Source organism: Elephantulus edwardii, unplaced genomic scaffold (genome assembly GCF_000299155.1).
Source record: "Elephantulus edwardii isolate Elephantulus edwardi_28Jun2011 unplaced genomic scaffold, EleEdw1.0 scaffold00222, whole genome shotgun sequence".
Classification (NCBI taxonomy): domain Eukaryota; kingdom Metazoa; phylum Chordata; class Mammalia; order Macroscelidea; family Macroscelididae; genus Elephantulus; species Elephantulus edwardii.
The window spans coordinates 1,195,039-1,210,709 of record NW_006399972.1 but is presented as its reverse complement, the minus strand read 5'-3'; the positions used below and the strand labels follow the sequence as shown (position 1 = coordinate 1,210,709).

At 39.1% G+C, this 15,671-nt stretch overlaps 1 protein-coding gene across 1 annotated transcript in view; it reads right to left on the bottom strand.

Moving 5' to 3' along the window:
* ATP8A1 (ATPase, aminophospholipid transporter (APLT), class I, type 8A, member 1) overlaps positions 1-15,671 on the bottom strand; it is a 375,206-nt gene that overhangs the window by 165,836 nt on the left and 193,699 nt on the right. The window contains exons 20-21 of the mRNA XM_006898188.1: positions 14,339-14,423; positions 13,624-13,763 (exon numbers count right to left, since the gene is read on the bottom strand). Coding sequence (XP_006898250.1) covers positions 13,624-13,763; positions 14,339-14,423 — 225 coding nt within the window. The remainder of the gene's footprint in view (positions 1-13,623; positions 13,764-14,338; positions 14,424-15,671) is intronic.

Genomic DNA, 15,671 nt, shown 5'->3' with positions numbered 1-15,671 from the left:
CCACCCCCCCAATTCACTTTTCTCCTTGAAAAGTAAAAGAAAAATTTCTTTCATTGTTATTCAATCCCTCCCCCAAGACCACTCCACTATGCTACCTTCATTCTGGACTCCAGTCATAACAATAATACTGAATCACATATCCCTTTTAAAGAGTTCTCTCCCTCATCTGTTTCAATACAGTGTACATCATTTATCTTAATGAAAGCAGATTATCTTTCTACCCCTCAGCCAGAAGTAGTCTTTTGGTAGCAGCATAACACGCTAAGGTTTATATTGACACACACACATTTAGTTGAAGGGAACAAAATATACAATGTGGGTAGTATCAGACTATTAATAGTAAGGTAATGAAAGCCACAAAGAATATGCACAAATAAATGACATTCATGGTAAATATGTTAATGATAAACATGTGAGCTCGGGTACGCAGGTTGCTAAGGAGCTGTGCTGCCAATCAAAAGGCATGCAGTTTGAATCCACTGGTGGCCCCTTGAGAGAAAGAGGGGCAGTCTCCCCCTGTGTGATGTATAGCCTCTGAAAACTGGGGAGTCAGCTACAAGTTGGTTCCAAAAAGGTAGTACATAACCACAATTACACACACACACACACACACACACACACACACAATCTTGCAATAATTATTGAAGCAAACAGTAACTCAGTGAATGATACAAAGGTAGATATGCATGCTAAATAGACATGAAAGGCCATATAGGGGTACATTCATTCACATACATAGGTATAGCTGTGGATACTTCTAAACGCATATTTGTAAGTGTGTGTATTTCCATATATGTACTTACATATACAATACAGAACATGGGCAATACAGTTAGGGAAACTTCTTAGACATAATCAGACACCTTGTATGGCTGAGCTACTGAGTTTGAATGCAAAGGCCCACAGTCTTGGGGGACATGTAGGTCAAGTGGCATAATGTAATTCATAATATTCTACAACCTAGTTCGATGAGTAGCACTGGTAGTTTGAAGAGCTTGCAAGTATCTTTCTAAGAATGAACCATTGTGCTCTTCTCATCTAGAGCAAAGGAAAACGAAAAATGAAGATTTAAAGAAGCAAAATCAAACACTCAAGGAAGTCAGCCTCCTCTAACTTGACAGAACAGGAACTAGATGGTATCTGGCCACTACTACTGAGTGCCTGCTTAGAACACCACCACAACAGAAGACAACAGTGAAAGAGGATGAAAAAACACAGACCAAAGTAGAATTCTAAACAATGACCACACCTAGAGGAACAGTGGAAACTATGGACTTTAGACAACCTTCTACATTGGAACTGAAGCAAGTTACTCTCACAGATTACAATTCAGCCAAATAACATATAGGACAGAACACAATATAACACCTGAGAAATGTAAAATATTTTATAAAACAATATGCAACAAGAAACCAAAAGAGCAAACATCTGGCCCACCACAATCATGAAAGGATGCCAGACAAATGGAAATGGAGAACTTAGGGTTGAAATGGATTTATTGCTGACACATGGCAGGGATTGTAACCAAAGTGCCATAGACAATTTGTTTCAGAAAAGTAATTTGGTATGTAAACTTTCACTTGTTACAGTAAAACGTTCCATTAATAAAAAAGGAAAGAAAAGAAAGAACGAGAGAGAGAGAGAAAGAAGGAAAGAAAGATCACAAACAACCAAAAGTGCAGATCACAAACAACCAAAAGTGCAAATGTTGGAGGCCAGAGTACAGTTTTGCAGCAGAGCTAATGATTCCAGTTTATGGATGGATTAAAAAGCCCCAAATGTGCTCATCTAACAATTGTTGTCACTGTGGATGACAATATCCGGAGGGCTTCTCAAACCTCCCACATCATCTTTCCTTTAGCATGTTCCCAGGGGTGAAGGGCTCATGGTGCATTGCTCAGATGTGCTGGAGCAGAAAAGTAACAAAACACCACACCAAGGGACAAATATCAGTATCTTCTTGGACGTTTAAGAACATCCAACTGGGCTATTTTTTTTTTTTGCTAGGAGTTATAGCCCCCCAAGGAATAAGGCTTTAACTAAATTTTTTAAAACTAAATTACTAGTTTGAGCAAATACTGGAGGGATAAGACACAGACATCTGGGTTTCAGTGGACAACCTTAATCATACTGTAAGCTTTTCACTGGCTTTGTCACACGTTTAAAGTACTCTTGTTTTCAGGAAGAGCTCTACAAATCTTTCCAATTCTGCATGCCTTTAATATAATACTACCTGGTGGAGTAACGTGTCAATGGCATTTCACATCAACTGGAAACTTCTTGAGTGCAACCACATAATGGTCTGATATTTTTTGTTGACAAGTGGGGGAAAATGTTAACAGTAATGCTGAGAGGCACATTTTCTGCAGAGTTAACACAGCGATGTAATATTATACGATTTTAAATTCTACTAAGCAGAGTCTGAGTGTCTTGCAAAGGCCCACATGGACCACCATGAGGATAAAGTAGGGGCTAACTCGGCAAGGGAGTCATCAGTTGTGGCTTCACACAATGCTCCCAGCTTTTGACAAAGGTATCTAGCTCTGCTTTTAGCACCTGTATGTATTATGATTCAAGCAGGACTTTGTTTAGAAACTGGCTTCAAATCTAATTTGAAAACCATGATGCCTTTGAATCATAGATTTAGATCGAAGGGTTGAATAGCCTATGGACTGCCTAAAGATGAATTCTGGCAAGGAGGAAGTACAACCAGGGTATTCCTTAAAGGTGAGGACGGTGAAGCTTTGTCTCACATACTCTGAGCATGCCCTCAGGAGATGCCAGGCCTTAGAGCAGGACCACATGTTGGCAAAGGGAGAAGGTCAGAGAAGGAGAGGAAGACCCTCAGCAAGACGCATTGACTCAATGGCTCTAAAACAGACGTGAACAGTTTGGAGATCATGAGGACAGGGCAGGGGTCAGTTTTGTTGTTCACATGGTCGTTATGAATTGTAGTTGCTTCAGTGGCATTTCACAACAATTACTTACCATTTAAAAATTCACAGTCTTATATACTAAGCACAAAAGAAAAACCTACTTAGAAAAGAAAAAATATAAAGTATAAATAATATAAATATAAATACCTACTTAAAAGAAAAAAATAATTTACACATTTCAATTAGAATGATTGAACTCAAAGACCGTGACAGGATGGGTGGGGGGTGGGGTGTTAATCACAGGGTTGCATAATTTGATGGGTGAGAGTGAAGGAATTTGGGAGGATCTTTTGTGAAAAACAATGTATACAAACTTTGTAAATAAATAAGTATAAAATTAAAAACAAAATCTAAATCCAGGGTAGTGCACTAATGGAAGCTACAGGTGGACACTTTCAAACCAGCCTCTTGCTGCTCAATTTAATGACTAACACCCAACGAGGCACCTCAGTGCTGCGATACTAGCCAACCTGCAGCAAAGTTTCAAGCTGAGACAGATGAGGAAGAAAGGGTCTGGCTTTCTATTGCTGGTTTTAGATTGGCTCTGACTTACAAGAAAACAGAATGAAACCCTGCCAGTTGCTGTGTTATCCTCATAATCTCTGCTGTGCTCAAGTCCATTTTAAAGCAATGTAACAGCGCCAGGCCAATTTGTTGAGGGTCTTCCTCTTTCTTTTTTTATGATCCTCTACTTTTTCAATCATGACGTCCTTCTCCAGGCACTGGTTTCCCCTGACAACATGCCTGAAGTAAGCAAGACAACGTCTCACCCTCCTTGCTCTAAGGAGACTCTCGAGGCCGCTCCTCCATGACAGATGTGTTTGTTCTTTTGGTAGTCCATCAGAAAGGCAACAGCCAAAACCAAAACCAACACCACAAACCAAAGGCATTCTTTTTCTTATTCACGGTCTATGTATTACACATTTGTGAGGTGAATCAAAATGCCACGGCTGGGTCAGACACATCTTAAGTCCTCCATCTGACACTCCTCAAAGAACTTCAAGTGAAGGAGTCTTTTGTAGCCATTCCCCCCCACCCCCAATGTAATGTGTCACTCAATTTGATTTCTTGACTGCTGCTTCCATGGGTGCTGGTTGTGGATCCAAATAAAATGAAACCCTTGACAACTTCAATCTTTTCCTCCATTTATCATGATGCTATTGAATGGTTCAGTTAGGAGGATTTTTGCTTTCTTTGTGCTGATTTGTAGTTATCTACTGAATACAGTCTTTGAACTTCATCATTAAGCGCTTTAAGTAGTCACTGTTTTCTGGAAAGTTGTGTCACCTGTGTGTCACAGTTAGTGTATGAGTTTTCTTCTAATCTTGATACTATACTCCTCTCATGTAATCTGGCTTCTTGGATTATTTTCTCAGCATACAGACTGAATAAATGTGGTGAAAGCATACAACCATGATGCATATCTTTTTTAACTTTAAACTGCATTATTCCCCTGCTCTCTTCAAATAACTGCTTCTTGGTCCATATACAGCTTCCACCTGAGCACAATTAAGTGCTCTGGAATTCTTCTTCATCTCAGTATTATCCATAATTTTTATGATCCATATAATCAGTGTGGAGCCTTTAAATAGTGAAAAACGTTTCTGATAATCTCTGTTTTCAGCCAAGATCCCCCTGAGGTCAGCAATAAGATCCCTTGTTTCACAACCATTTCTGAGTTCAGCTTGGATTTCTGAAAGTGCTCTGTCAATGGACTATTCCAGTCATTTATTAATGCTCTTCAACAAGATTTTACCTGCATGTGATATTAATTATATTGCTTGATAATGTCTACACTCTGTTGGATTAAGTTTTGGGGGAATAGGAAACAACCTTGCTCACTGAAAATGAAGAAAACCTGCAGTGCTTGCTGCAGAACACCAGATACTACCTTCAATACAGATTACATCTCAACATCATTAAGACAAAAATTCTTACCACTGGGCCATCAGGCTAGATGGAGAAAGGTTCGAAATTATCAAACATTTCATCTTACTTGGATCCACAATCAATATTGTGTTGGGAAAACTTGCTCTCAAGGAACGATGATGTAAATTTTAAGACTGAAGTGCATGTGATCCAATTCATGCTTTTCTCAATTACTTGGTTTGTATCTGAATGGACAATGAGTAAGAATGACAAAGGAAGAATCAATACCTTTGTATTATGGTTTTGGAGAAGAGTACGGACTATCCCATCAACTGCCAATCAACAAATATCTCTCAGAGGAAGTGCGACAGACTGAGCCCTTGAGGGAAGCATGGTGAAACTTAAAAAGTTTGGGCACATGGTTAGGAATGGTCAGTCCTTGGAAAAAGGCATCATTCTTGGTCAAGTGTAGCATCACTAAGAGAGGAAGACCTTCAACAAGATGTACTGACACAGTGACTTTAATTATGAGCTCAAGCATATTGTAGATGATGAGTATGGTGTAGGGCCGGGCAGGGTACAGAGCTGCTGTTCATAGGGTCACTATAGGTCATGGTTTACTAGATGGCACCTAACACCACCACCACAATCAATTAGTCAGCAAGCTATCTTCCAAGTTTTTAGCATAAACGAGTGACCATTTCCAGGGTTGCATCCAATTTTTTAAACCTCAATTGGTATTCTTTCCATTACTGGAGTCTTACATTTTACAAATGCCTCAGTGCAGCTTGGATTTCTCTCTTCAGTAATATTGATTCTTGACTACATGCTACCTCCTGAAAAGGTACAGGGTTGACTAAATCCTTTTGGTACAATGACTCCATGAATTCCTTCCAAATTCTTTTGATGCTTTTGGCATCATTCAATATTTTATCCATTGGGCACTTCAGTACTACAATTCAAAGTTTGAATATTTGTTCAATTTTTTTTCTAGCTAGAAGAATGCTTAGTGAGAAAGTCACCTAAGAGTCAGTTCAAACCTGTGGGCAAACAACTACTACTCCAGGTCTTAGCACATTTCATTAAAATACTTTGTGTACTTGAAATGCCCTTTGAAATCTGTTTAGCTCTCTTACTTCATCATGTTATTCCTTTAACTCCTGTCTGTTCAAAAGCAAGTTTCAAGTTTCTTCTGATATCCATTTTGGTCCTTTTCTTTCTAATGGCCTTTTGCTTCCTTCATGTATGAAGTTCTTTGTGTAACTCATCTGGTCTTCAAACATTAATGTTCGAAAATAAAAGTGATTCTTGAGATGGTCTCTAAATTCAGGTGGTATATCGGTTAGGATGTATTCTGGCTCTAGTAACTTATTTCCATTTTCTCCAAAGTCAGTCTAAACTTGCATATGACCAGTTGATGACTTGGTGCACAGTTGATTAATGGCTTTCTTCTGAGTGACGATACAGATCTTCACCACATCTCTTTTCACAGATTAAGTCACTCAGTTTCCCCCTCTGTATTCCTTCTGGTAAGATTTGTATATGCTGCTGCTGGTTTTGTTGAGTCAACTCCAACTAATGTGCACCCTACCTCTAACAGATTGAAAACTTTTCTGATTCTAAGCTATTCTCACCATCTCCACTATGGTCTAGCCCCCTGCTGTATTCACTGTTCTAATATTCACATTGAGGGTCTTTGTCTAAAACCACTATATCTGATTTTATTAAAAAGTATTTGCAATAGATGGATCTTGGCTAAAAGCAGAGAATACCAGAAGAATGTCTATCTGTGTTTCATTGATTATGCAAAGGCATTTGACTGTGTGGATCATAACAAACTGTGGCTGACTCTGAGAAGAATGGGAATCCCAGAACATTTAATTGTGCTAATACGAAACCTATACTTGGACCAAGAGGCAGTAGTCAGAACACAGCAGGGTAACACTGCATGGTTCAAAACTGGGAAGGGTGTACACCAGGGATGCATCCTGTCTCCATACCTTTTCAACATGCATGCAGAGCAGATTATCCGAGAAGCTGGGCTCTATGAGGAGAATTGTGGCATCAGGATTGGTGGAAGATCTATTAACAATCTGCGTTATGCAGATGACACAACGCTGCTTGCTGAAACTGAGGAGGACCTCATGCACTTGCTGCGGAGGGTCAAGGACTGCAGCCTTCAGTATGGACTAAGGCTCAATGTCAAGAAGACAAAGATTCTCACCACTGGACCAATTGGCAGCGTCAGGATGGATGGTGAAGAGATTGAGATTGTTCACAGCTTCAGTTGGCTCGGCTCGACAGTCAACACTCTTGGCACCAGCAGTCAGGAAATAAAAAAGCGTATCGCGATGGGAAAGTCTGCTGTTAGGGACCTCTCTAAAGTACTAAGGAGCAACGGTGTCTCTCTGGAGACTAAGGTGCACCTGATATAGGTCATGGTATTTGCAATCGCTTGTTATGCATCAGAGAGTTGGACAATGACTAGGGAGGACAGAAGGAGAGTGGATGCTTTCGAGCTGTGGTGCTGGAGAAGAGTATTGAATGTACCATGGACTGCCAGGAAAACAAACAGATTCATCTTGGAGAGGATTAAACCAAGGTACTCCTTGGAGGCAAGGATTCTGGGGCTTCGTCTGACATACTTTGGACATGTTGCCAGGAGGGACGGGTCCTTGAAGAGGGACATCATGCTTGGGAGGGTGGAGGGACAGCGCAGGAGGGGAAGACCCTCTATGAGATGGATTGATTCGGTGAATGGGGTAATCGGGATGGGTGTGTCAGAGGCAGTGCGGTTGGCACAGGATAGAGCAGGGGTTAGGGCTGTTGTGCATAGGGTCGCTATGAGTCAAAAACGACTCGACAGCACATAACAACAACAACAACAACAACAATTTGCAATAGATATATACAGGATAATGCACCCCTAAAAGCTCAGTATATACTCCTCTCCAACACACATGGAACATTCTCCAGAATAGATCATATTTTAGGTCATAAAGCAAGCCTCAATAGATTTAAAAAAAACCCACGGAAATAATACAAGGTATTTTCTCAAATCATAATGCTATATAATGTTAAAAAATTAGAAATCAAACAAGAGGATAAAGGAGGAAAAAGACCACATACATTTGGAAGCTGAACAACACATAGTGGGTGACAGAAGAAATAAAAAATGAAACAAAGTTTCTGAAAACAAATTACAATGAAAACACAACTTCCCAAAACCTCTGGGAAACAGCCAAAGCAGTAATTGGAGTAAATTCATAGTAATAAGTAAACACATCAAAATGGAAGAGAAAAAGGTAACTTATTTTTTTAACTCACTGTCTCCAACAAGTTAGAAAAGAAGAGCAAGAAAACACAACAACCTCTTACATAAATGAAATTAAAAATATTTGGGAGGGAATGCAACAGAAAAACAACTGAAACTATCAACATGACCAGAAGTTGGTTCTTCGAAAAGATCAATAAATACTTGGGAGAAAATATGGCTAGAGATCCAAAAGACCTATACCAAGAAAATTGCTAACATTACTACAAGAAACAATAAGAGACGTGGAGAAATGGAAGAATATACCATGCTCATGGATAGGAAGACTCAATATCATGAAAATGACAATTTTACCAAAAGCATTTATAAGTCCAATACTACCCCAATACAGATACCAATTCCATTCTTTAATGAGATGGAAAAAGGGAATTTCCAATTTTATCTGGAATGGAAAGAGAGCCTGGATATTTAAAGCACTCCTGTAAAAGAGAAACAAGACAGGAGGCATCTCACTCCATGGTCTCAAATCCTATTACACAGCTGTGTTGGTCAGGACAATGTAAATGAAGGACCATGTAAAACACAATGTAAACAAAGGATGCAAATCAATACATACTATTTTTTTTTAAATGCCTAGGATATTGATTTTCACTGTGTTCTATTTCATTTAAGTAAATTAATTGCAATGGTCCTATCTTGATGTGCACAGAGTCCTGTGAGTTTGAAGACTCAGTATCAGCTAACAGATAACATCACAAATTGATTTCAACAAATAGAAGCTTAGACCAAGGAAGACGTGATTTAATTATGGTCCAACAGCCTTTTAAAACCCCTGCAGTCTTCATATGTCAGAGAAGTGCTATTTAGGAAAATTTTCCCAGGGTTAGGAACCTCCAAGGTCATTTTGACAATGCTTTCTCCCTGAAAGCATGTCTCTGAAAGCTTCCGATTCTCTCTGAGTGCTTCCTTTCAGCCAAAATCATGGGCTGTACCACTTAGGTAATCTGTTTAGACTGTGACATCCAGAAGACACTCGGCCATTCTTATTTGCTTGTTTACCTTCCCAAAACTAGCCTTTATTAACTGATCAATGAAAAGTTTCTGAAAGAGTGGTAACTCAGCTTCAGAGATAAAGATACATATAAGAAACCAGACTTTATGTGGCATAAACTAGCTGAAAAAAAGGCATCCAAGCTCTTTAACTTTTTCTACTTTAAATTTTTTTCAGCAGCAAACAGAGAGCATGGTTTATAATGAAGAAAAGATGAATTATATATGACTTTCTTTTCATTCTAGGTAAGAGGCAGTGGAAAGGGACACTTCTGTATTTGAAACCTATAGATACAAAGAAGACTTTCAGTGGGTTTCCTCAGACAACTTAAATTTCAATGTGACTCACCACTGCCATCTGCTGGGGGAAAAGTGTCAACACTGCTAATCAGTGAAAAGAGCAAAGTCTATATACTGTAATGAAGATTCTCTTTTAAAAAAAAACCTACTAAACCTAAAGATACTAATGTATAAATTCAAATATTCACGATAAGAATGTTTGACACAACATACACTAAAAAATTCCACCATTTTCTCCAGTATGTATTAAGTTTACATAACTTATACAGAAACCATTTTAAAATATGTTTATTGCCTCAATCTTTTAATTCTATCCTTTTGCTATGAAGGAAAGGCTACATTATATCCAAATTGTATAAATAAATGTGATAAGAATTATTTTCAGATAAGTTTTTCTCCTTCTTTTAATTTCCTCAAATGTTTTAATAAAATAAAATTGTTAGGTACTCAAGTTGAGTATGACTAATAGTGACACCATATGCAATAGACCTCACTTTGTCCTATCCTGTGCAATCTTCATCATCTGTGACACATGTAAACCCAATGCTCTAGCCACTGTGTCAATTGATCTCATTACGGGTTCTTCCTTTCCTTTGCTGACCCTCCACTTTCCAAGCATGATATCCCTTCCTAAGGAATAGCCTCTTCTAGCACCATGCCTGAAGTTTGAGGGACAAGGCTACACCATCATTGCCTTCAAGGAACATGCTGGCTGCCCTTTTACCAAGACTTATCGGTTCCTTTGGCAGTCCATATGATATTCAGTTCTTTTCTCAAATGTCACAACTCGAAGGAGTAAATTCTTCTTCTGTCATCCTTACTCACTGTCCAGCTCTCAGATGCTTAACAAGTGAGTGAAGAGACCATGGTCTGAATCAGTGCAGAATTGTGCAGTCAGCCTAAGGCATGTGGTTGGAATCCACCAGTTATTCTGTAGGAGTAGAGGGCAACCCCTCCCATGTGATTTACTGCCTCTGAAATCCTGCCAGACGTTCAGCTATGAATCAGTCCCAAGATGCTGGTAAAGAATTAAAAAAATATATAATAGACGCTAAAATATCAATATAATTCTGAAAGACACTGGTGGAATCCCAAAGACTATGCTGTTTGGTCACCCTTTGAACCTGGAATAAAACTCATTCTCTGGCATAACTTGCAGCAAAAAAACAAAAACAAAAGACAAATCCAGAGAGGCATATAAGATGACCAGTTAACCAGTGACAGCAAGGACACATTCACTCTTTAGACCAACCAATCATATAAGGACAAATGAGCAGTATTTCTTCAAGGATAAAGTTCAGAAGGCAGAAAGGGGTACAATAGGAGGGTTAATAGAACTGAAAATTACAGGGAGAAAATAGGGAACAAAAAATTACATTAGGGTTATTTTAAATAATGTTAAGGAAAAATATGCGCTTGAAAAACAAACTAGTTTTGCAAACTTCATAATTTAAACATTCAATACCATGAGGACAGACAGCTTCGGTGGTACTTTCTGCAGGAAGGTGCACTGCTAATGCAAAAGGTGGTTTGAATCCAGCAGTAGCTTCACAGGAGAAAGATGGGCAATCTGCAGCTCTGCAATTTACAGAAGCTAAAAACCTGACAGAAGGTCAACTATGAGCTGGTTCCAACTTTAAGGCTTAGGTTGAGTAGAACTGACCAAAAGTACTTTACCACATGTGACTTTAGATAGAAAGAGACTATGGTCATGGTTGTGCATTGTTTTACTACATAACAATAACTCAATGGCATAAGAAGGTGCTAGGAAATAGCAACAAGACAAAGCCAGAGTTAATAACAGGCTGGATCACAGGCTCTCTGTTGCGTAAACATCATTAAAACTGAGGAGAAAGCCAGCAGGTGAAAACTACCATACATGTTACTGCACTACTTCTTGTAAATAAGGAGGAAGCAAATTTCATGAAAAGAAAAGTGGGATATGGAGAAGCAAAAATATCTCTAAAAGCAATCAGAATAAACTAAAGAGATAAGAAAACAACATCTAATTACAGATGGCAACTGCATAAAATTGAGAAAATGATCTGTAGCTAGCTGAAGCATGGTATTTCCCAGGAGTCCACAGTTAGTAAAAAGTACAAAGACATCAGTTCAAAGACCAAGGTATGCCTGATCCAAGCGTGGTATTTTCAATTGCTTTATATGCATTTTAATAGTAAGACAGAGAGTAAAGAGGAATCAATGCCTTAGAACTGTGGTACTAAAGAAGGGTACTGGATATACTACGGACTTAAAAAAAAATCTGAGAGGAAGTGCACCCTGAGTGCTACTTACATGGTGAAATTTCACTTCACATACTTTGAGCGTGTTGTCAGGGGGGCCAGTCCTCAAAATAAGACTACATGCTTGGAAAAGTAGAAGGTCAGAGAAAGAGGAAGACCTTTAACAAGATGGACTGACACAGTGACTGTCAACATGGACCTGAACAAGAGATTGTGACAATGGTGTAGGATTGGACAAGGTTCAGATTTGTTGGTCATAGGGTCACTATGAGTCAGAGTCAATTAGATGACATCTGATTTAAAACAAAACAACAAAGCCCAGTAGCATGCAGGGAGCAAAATGGGGAGAAAGTTCAGGAAGGTTTAAGTGGTACCAAATATCATTCAGGAAAGAGAACTGGCGTGGCAAAAAGAAGGAAAGAAAGATAGGAGAGCCTTTACTTACATGGAGGTAAGATCAGGTTAACTACAGGCTGACAGATAAGATTCCACGGATACAGCTAAAGGAGTTAGGAAATAGAGTTACTGAATTCAAAGTTAAAGGTTAGAATGAAGATACTGGCGTGGTGATAGGCATTACTTTATTAGTGGACAACTGACTAAACCTGTTGATTTGATTTCTTTCCTTGTAAAACAGGGATAATATACAGTCTTCTCTCAAAAAGATGTTGTGAATATTAAACAGATTAATAGATAATACTGCTTCAAACAGCACCTAGCACAAAAAGAGCTTGCTTGTCAGTGTTATTCACCATAGCAAGACATGGAAACAGCCCAGAGAACCAATCACAATTGAATGGATTGAGTTATTATGGTACATTCCTACAATGGAATACTACGCAGCACACAGGAGCAATCATTTTGTAAATTTAACTAACTTGAGAGGGACTGTAAAGCATTATGCTGAGTGAACTAACTCAATCCCAGAAAGACAAATACTGTATAAAATCATTATTGCAGAATGAGTGTGAGGATCCAAGGGAGGGGAGGGTGGAAGCAGAGGGGTGAAGATGTACAGGGGGAATTAATCATGGGGTCGTACAATTTGATGGGGTGGGATGAGGGAAATGGGAAGGATCTGGTGTAAAAAACAATGTATTCAAATTTTGTAAATAAAGTAGTATAAAAAATGCAAAATAGAATATATATGATTGTATGAAACACAATGTAAACCAGACTATATAAAACAATGTATACTGTAAAGGTATTATTATATGAAAATCAAGAAAAAGTATTAAAAAAATGCTTGCTTGTCTGACTTAAGATAGCAAGACGGCTTGCTTTTTACCCAGCATTAATCAGGGTATAGAGCATATTCTGAAGATATAATCTCAGCTTCTCTGTAAAATGAGGATGTTTACAGTACTGCTCAGAAATGATGTACGTACCTAAGTTTATCAAAATGACTGGCCAAATGTACATACTCAATTATGCACATATATATGATCAGTTATCTAGTCATACAGTTGTACATTTTAATAATAGGATCATTTATTACATATCATACATGTTGGTGAATTTTCTGTGTACACAGCATGTAACAGTGTGTGTACACAGACAAGTTTCCTTTCAGTGTCATACAGAAGCAATGAAATATGATGGATAGGACATGCCAGGTGAGCCTAACTCTGATCTAAAGATGTGAGAACAGCAAAGATCTATGCAAAGTAAAGGGAGCTCTGGGTGTTTGGTCCACAGAAAGTTGTGCTTTAACTCACTTGATGCTCAGAGTCAATTTTGACTGCAAGGCAATGAGTTTGGGGTTCTGGTCATATTGTAGCTTTTAAAAATTTTATTCAAAGTAATATCTTACTCCAAACTTTAACGTGCATTAAGACGTGCTTGACAGCAGGAGGAAAGTCCACATTAAGTGGAGAGTTGAGAAATTCCTCCTCCCACACTGGTCCTTTGAAAAAAGATGGCCATTTCCTGGAAAGAGTCTTCCGCCTACCTTCTCAATCAACTCGTAACTCTCCTCGAGTTTGAGCAGTCTGTTCTGCACGGATGTGGATGCCCGGTGGTAGACAGCTCGCCACTCCTGGAAGTCGCTCTCTGAAATCTCAGCCACGGCAAAGCACAAGGTTCTCAGGCCTGGCAAAGGCAGCAAGGAAGGGTTAGTCACAAGTCTGAGGTTTTCATGTTTTATTTAACAAAGTCCCGCAATGAGGGAAAGAGAAAAAAAAACACAAAGGAAACCAACCAACACGAACTCAGATTCAATTCAAACAACATGCCAAAATCTAATTAAAACATAACAAAGCCTCAGTATAGTACAGGTCCGTGAAACACTGAAATTGGCATGCTGTTGCCAATAATCATGAGTAGCGTTGTTGTTGTTGTTATGTGCCGTCGAGTCACTTGCGACTCATAGCGACCCTATGTACAACAGCCCTAAACTCTGCTCTGTCCTGTGCCAATTGCACTGTCTCTGACTCTCCCATCCCGATTATCCCAGTCACTGAATCAATCCACCTCATGGTAGAACAACTATATATGTGTCTAGTCTAGTTGACTCAATGGCATAATCTATATTATCTATATTATCACCAGTGACTGACATTCAACTTTAAGAATCTTGACATAAAATGCTAACAATGATCTGCAGCCTAGCAATAGGATATGATTTATGTCTCTCTAAAAATAATGTTTTGCCAAATCATACTTACCTTCTGTTGCAAACTGCTCTAAGTGTTTCAGGGTAATTTCTTTGTATTTTGACGTCTCAGCCAGTCGGTCATATATGACAGTGTCCTGGAAAACAAGCAGGAAGTATATATAATACACTTTATCATGTATCTGGAGTTTAGTGAAATGATGTTGGCAACATTATCCATAAAAAAATCACAATAAAAATGACCAAAACCTTTTTGCCTTGGTTGTAACATGAAAAAATACTTTAATACAGAAAAACAGTACAACTGAAATCCTGTATTTCCATTTTTTTTCCTAAGGAAATCCCCGTTGCTGCTGTTTTTATATGCCATCGAGTTAGAATCAACTCATAGCTGACCGTCCAACAGGTTTACAGAGGTTCTATGTGAGGTGACTGTCTGTCCTCCTCCTATGGAGCAGCTGGTGGATTTGAACCCCTGTCTGCATTGGCAGCACAGATCCTTATTACTAGACTACCAGTGCTCCCCAAAGAAATCCTTTGTTATGACAATGTCCAATATCTGATATCCAAACAATACCAGACTCAATTCCCACCTGAAGTAAGATTTTTCCCAGCCATGGACACTTTTGCGGAAGAGTGCACTGTGTTCACAGAGGTTATAAGGAAGCCGTTAGCTATGTCTGTGAAATGCTGGACTGGCCATCAGTAAAGGAGATGCATGCCCAGCTACATTTCTTAGAGCCTTTAAAATGCTAACATGCATTGTTGTTGTGGTTGTTGTTATGTGCTCTCAAGTCATCTGCAACTCATGAACAACAGCCCTAAACCCTGCTCTAATCCCATACCAATCTTTCTGTCTCCGACACACCTATCCCCATTACCCCAGTCACTGAATCAATCCAGCTCAGCGAGGGTCTTCCTCTCCTACACGTTCCCTTCACCTTCCCAAGGACTGGTCCCTCCTTGCAACATATCCAAAGTATGGCACTCAAAGCTTCAGAATCCTTGCCTCCAAGGAGCAGCCTGGTGGATCTCAAAGATGACAATATGGTCTTTCTCTACAACTCATTTGACCACAGATTCTTTCACAGGGATGACGGTTAGGTGCCACTAAACTGACTCCAGTTCATCGCATCGACATCCAATTGACTTACAGTTCATTTCATGGCACCCAATTCATACTACAGAAGGTAATGTTACACAATCGCATGTCAATCCCACAACTGTGAGAAAGTCTGAGTACATATTTGTGGCTACTGTGGCAATCCATCTTCGTGAGGGTCTCCTATACCCACTCTAGCTATTTCCCCAAATAATGATGTCTTCCTCCAGCAGCTGATTCCTCCTGACAATGGGTCCAGTGCAAAAAAGTCAACTCCTTGCTA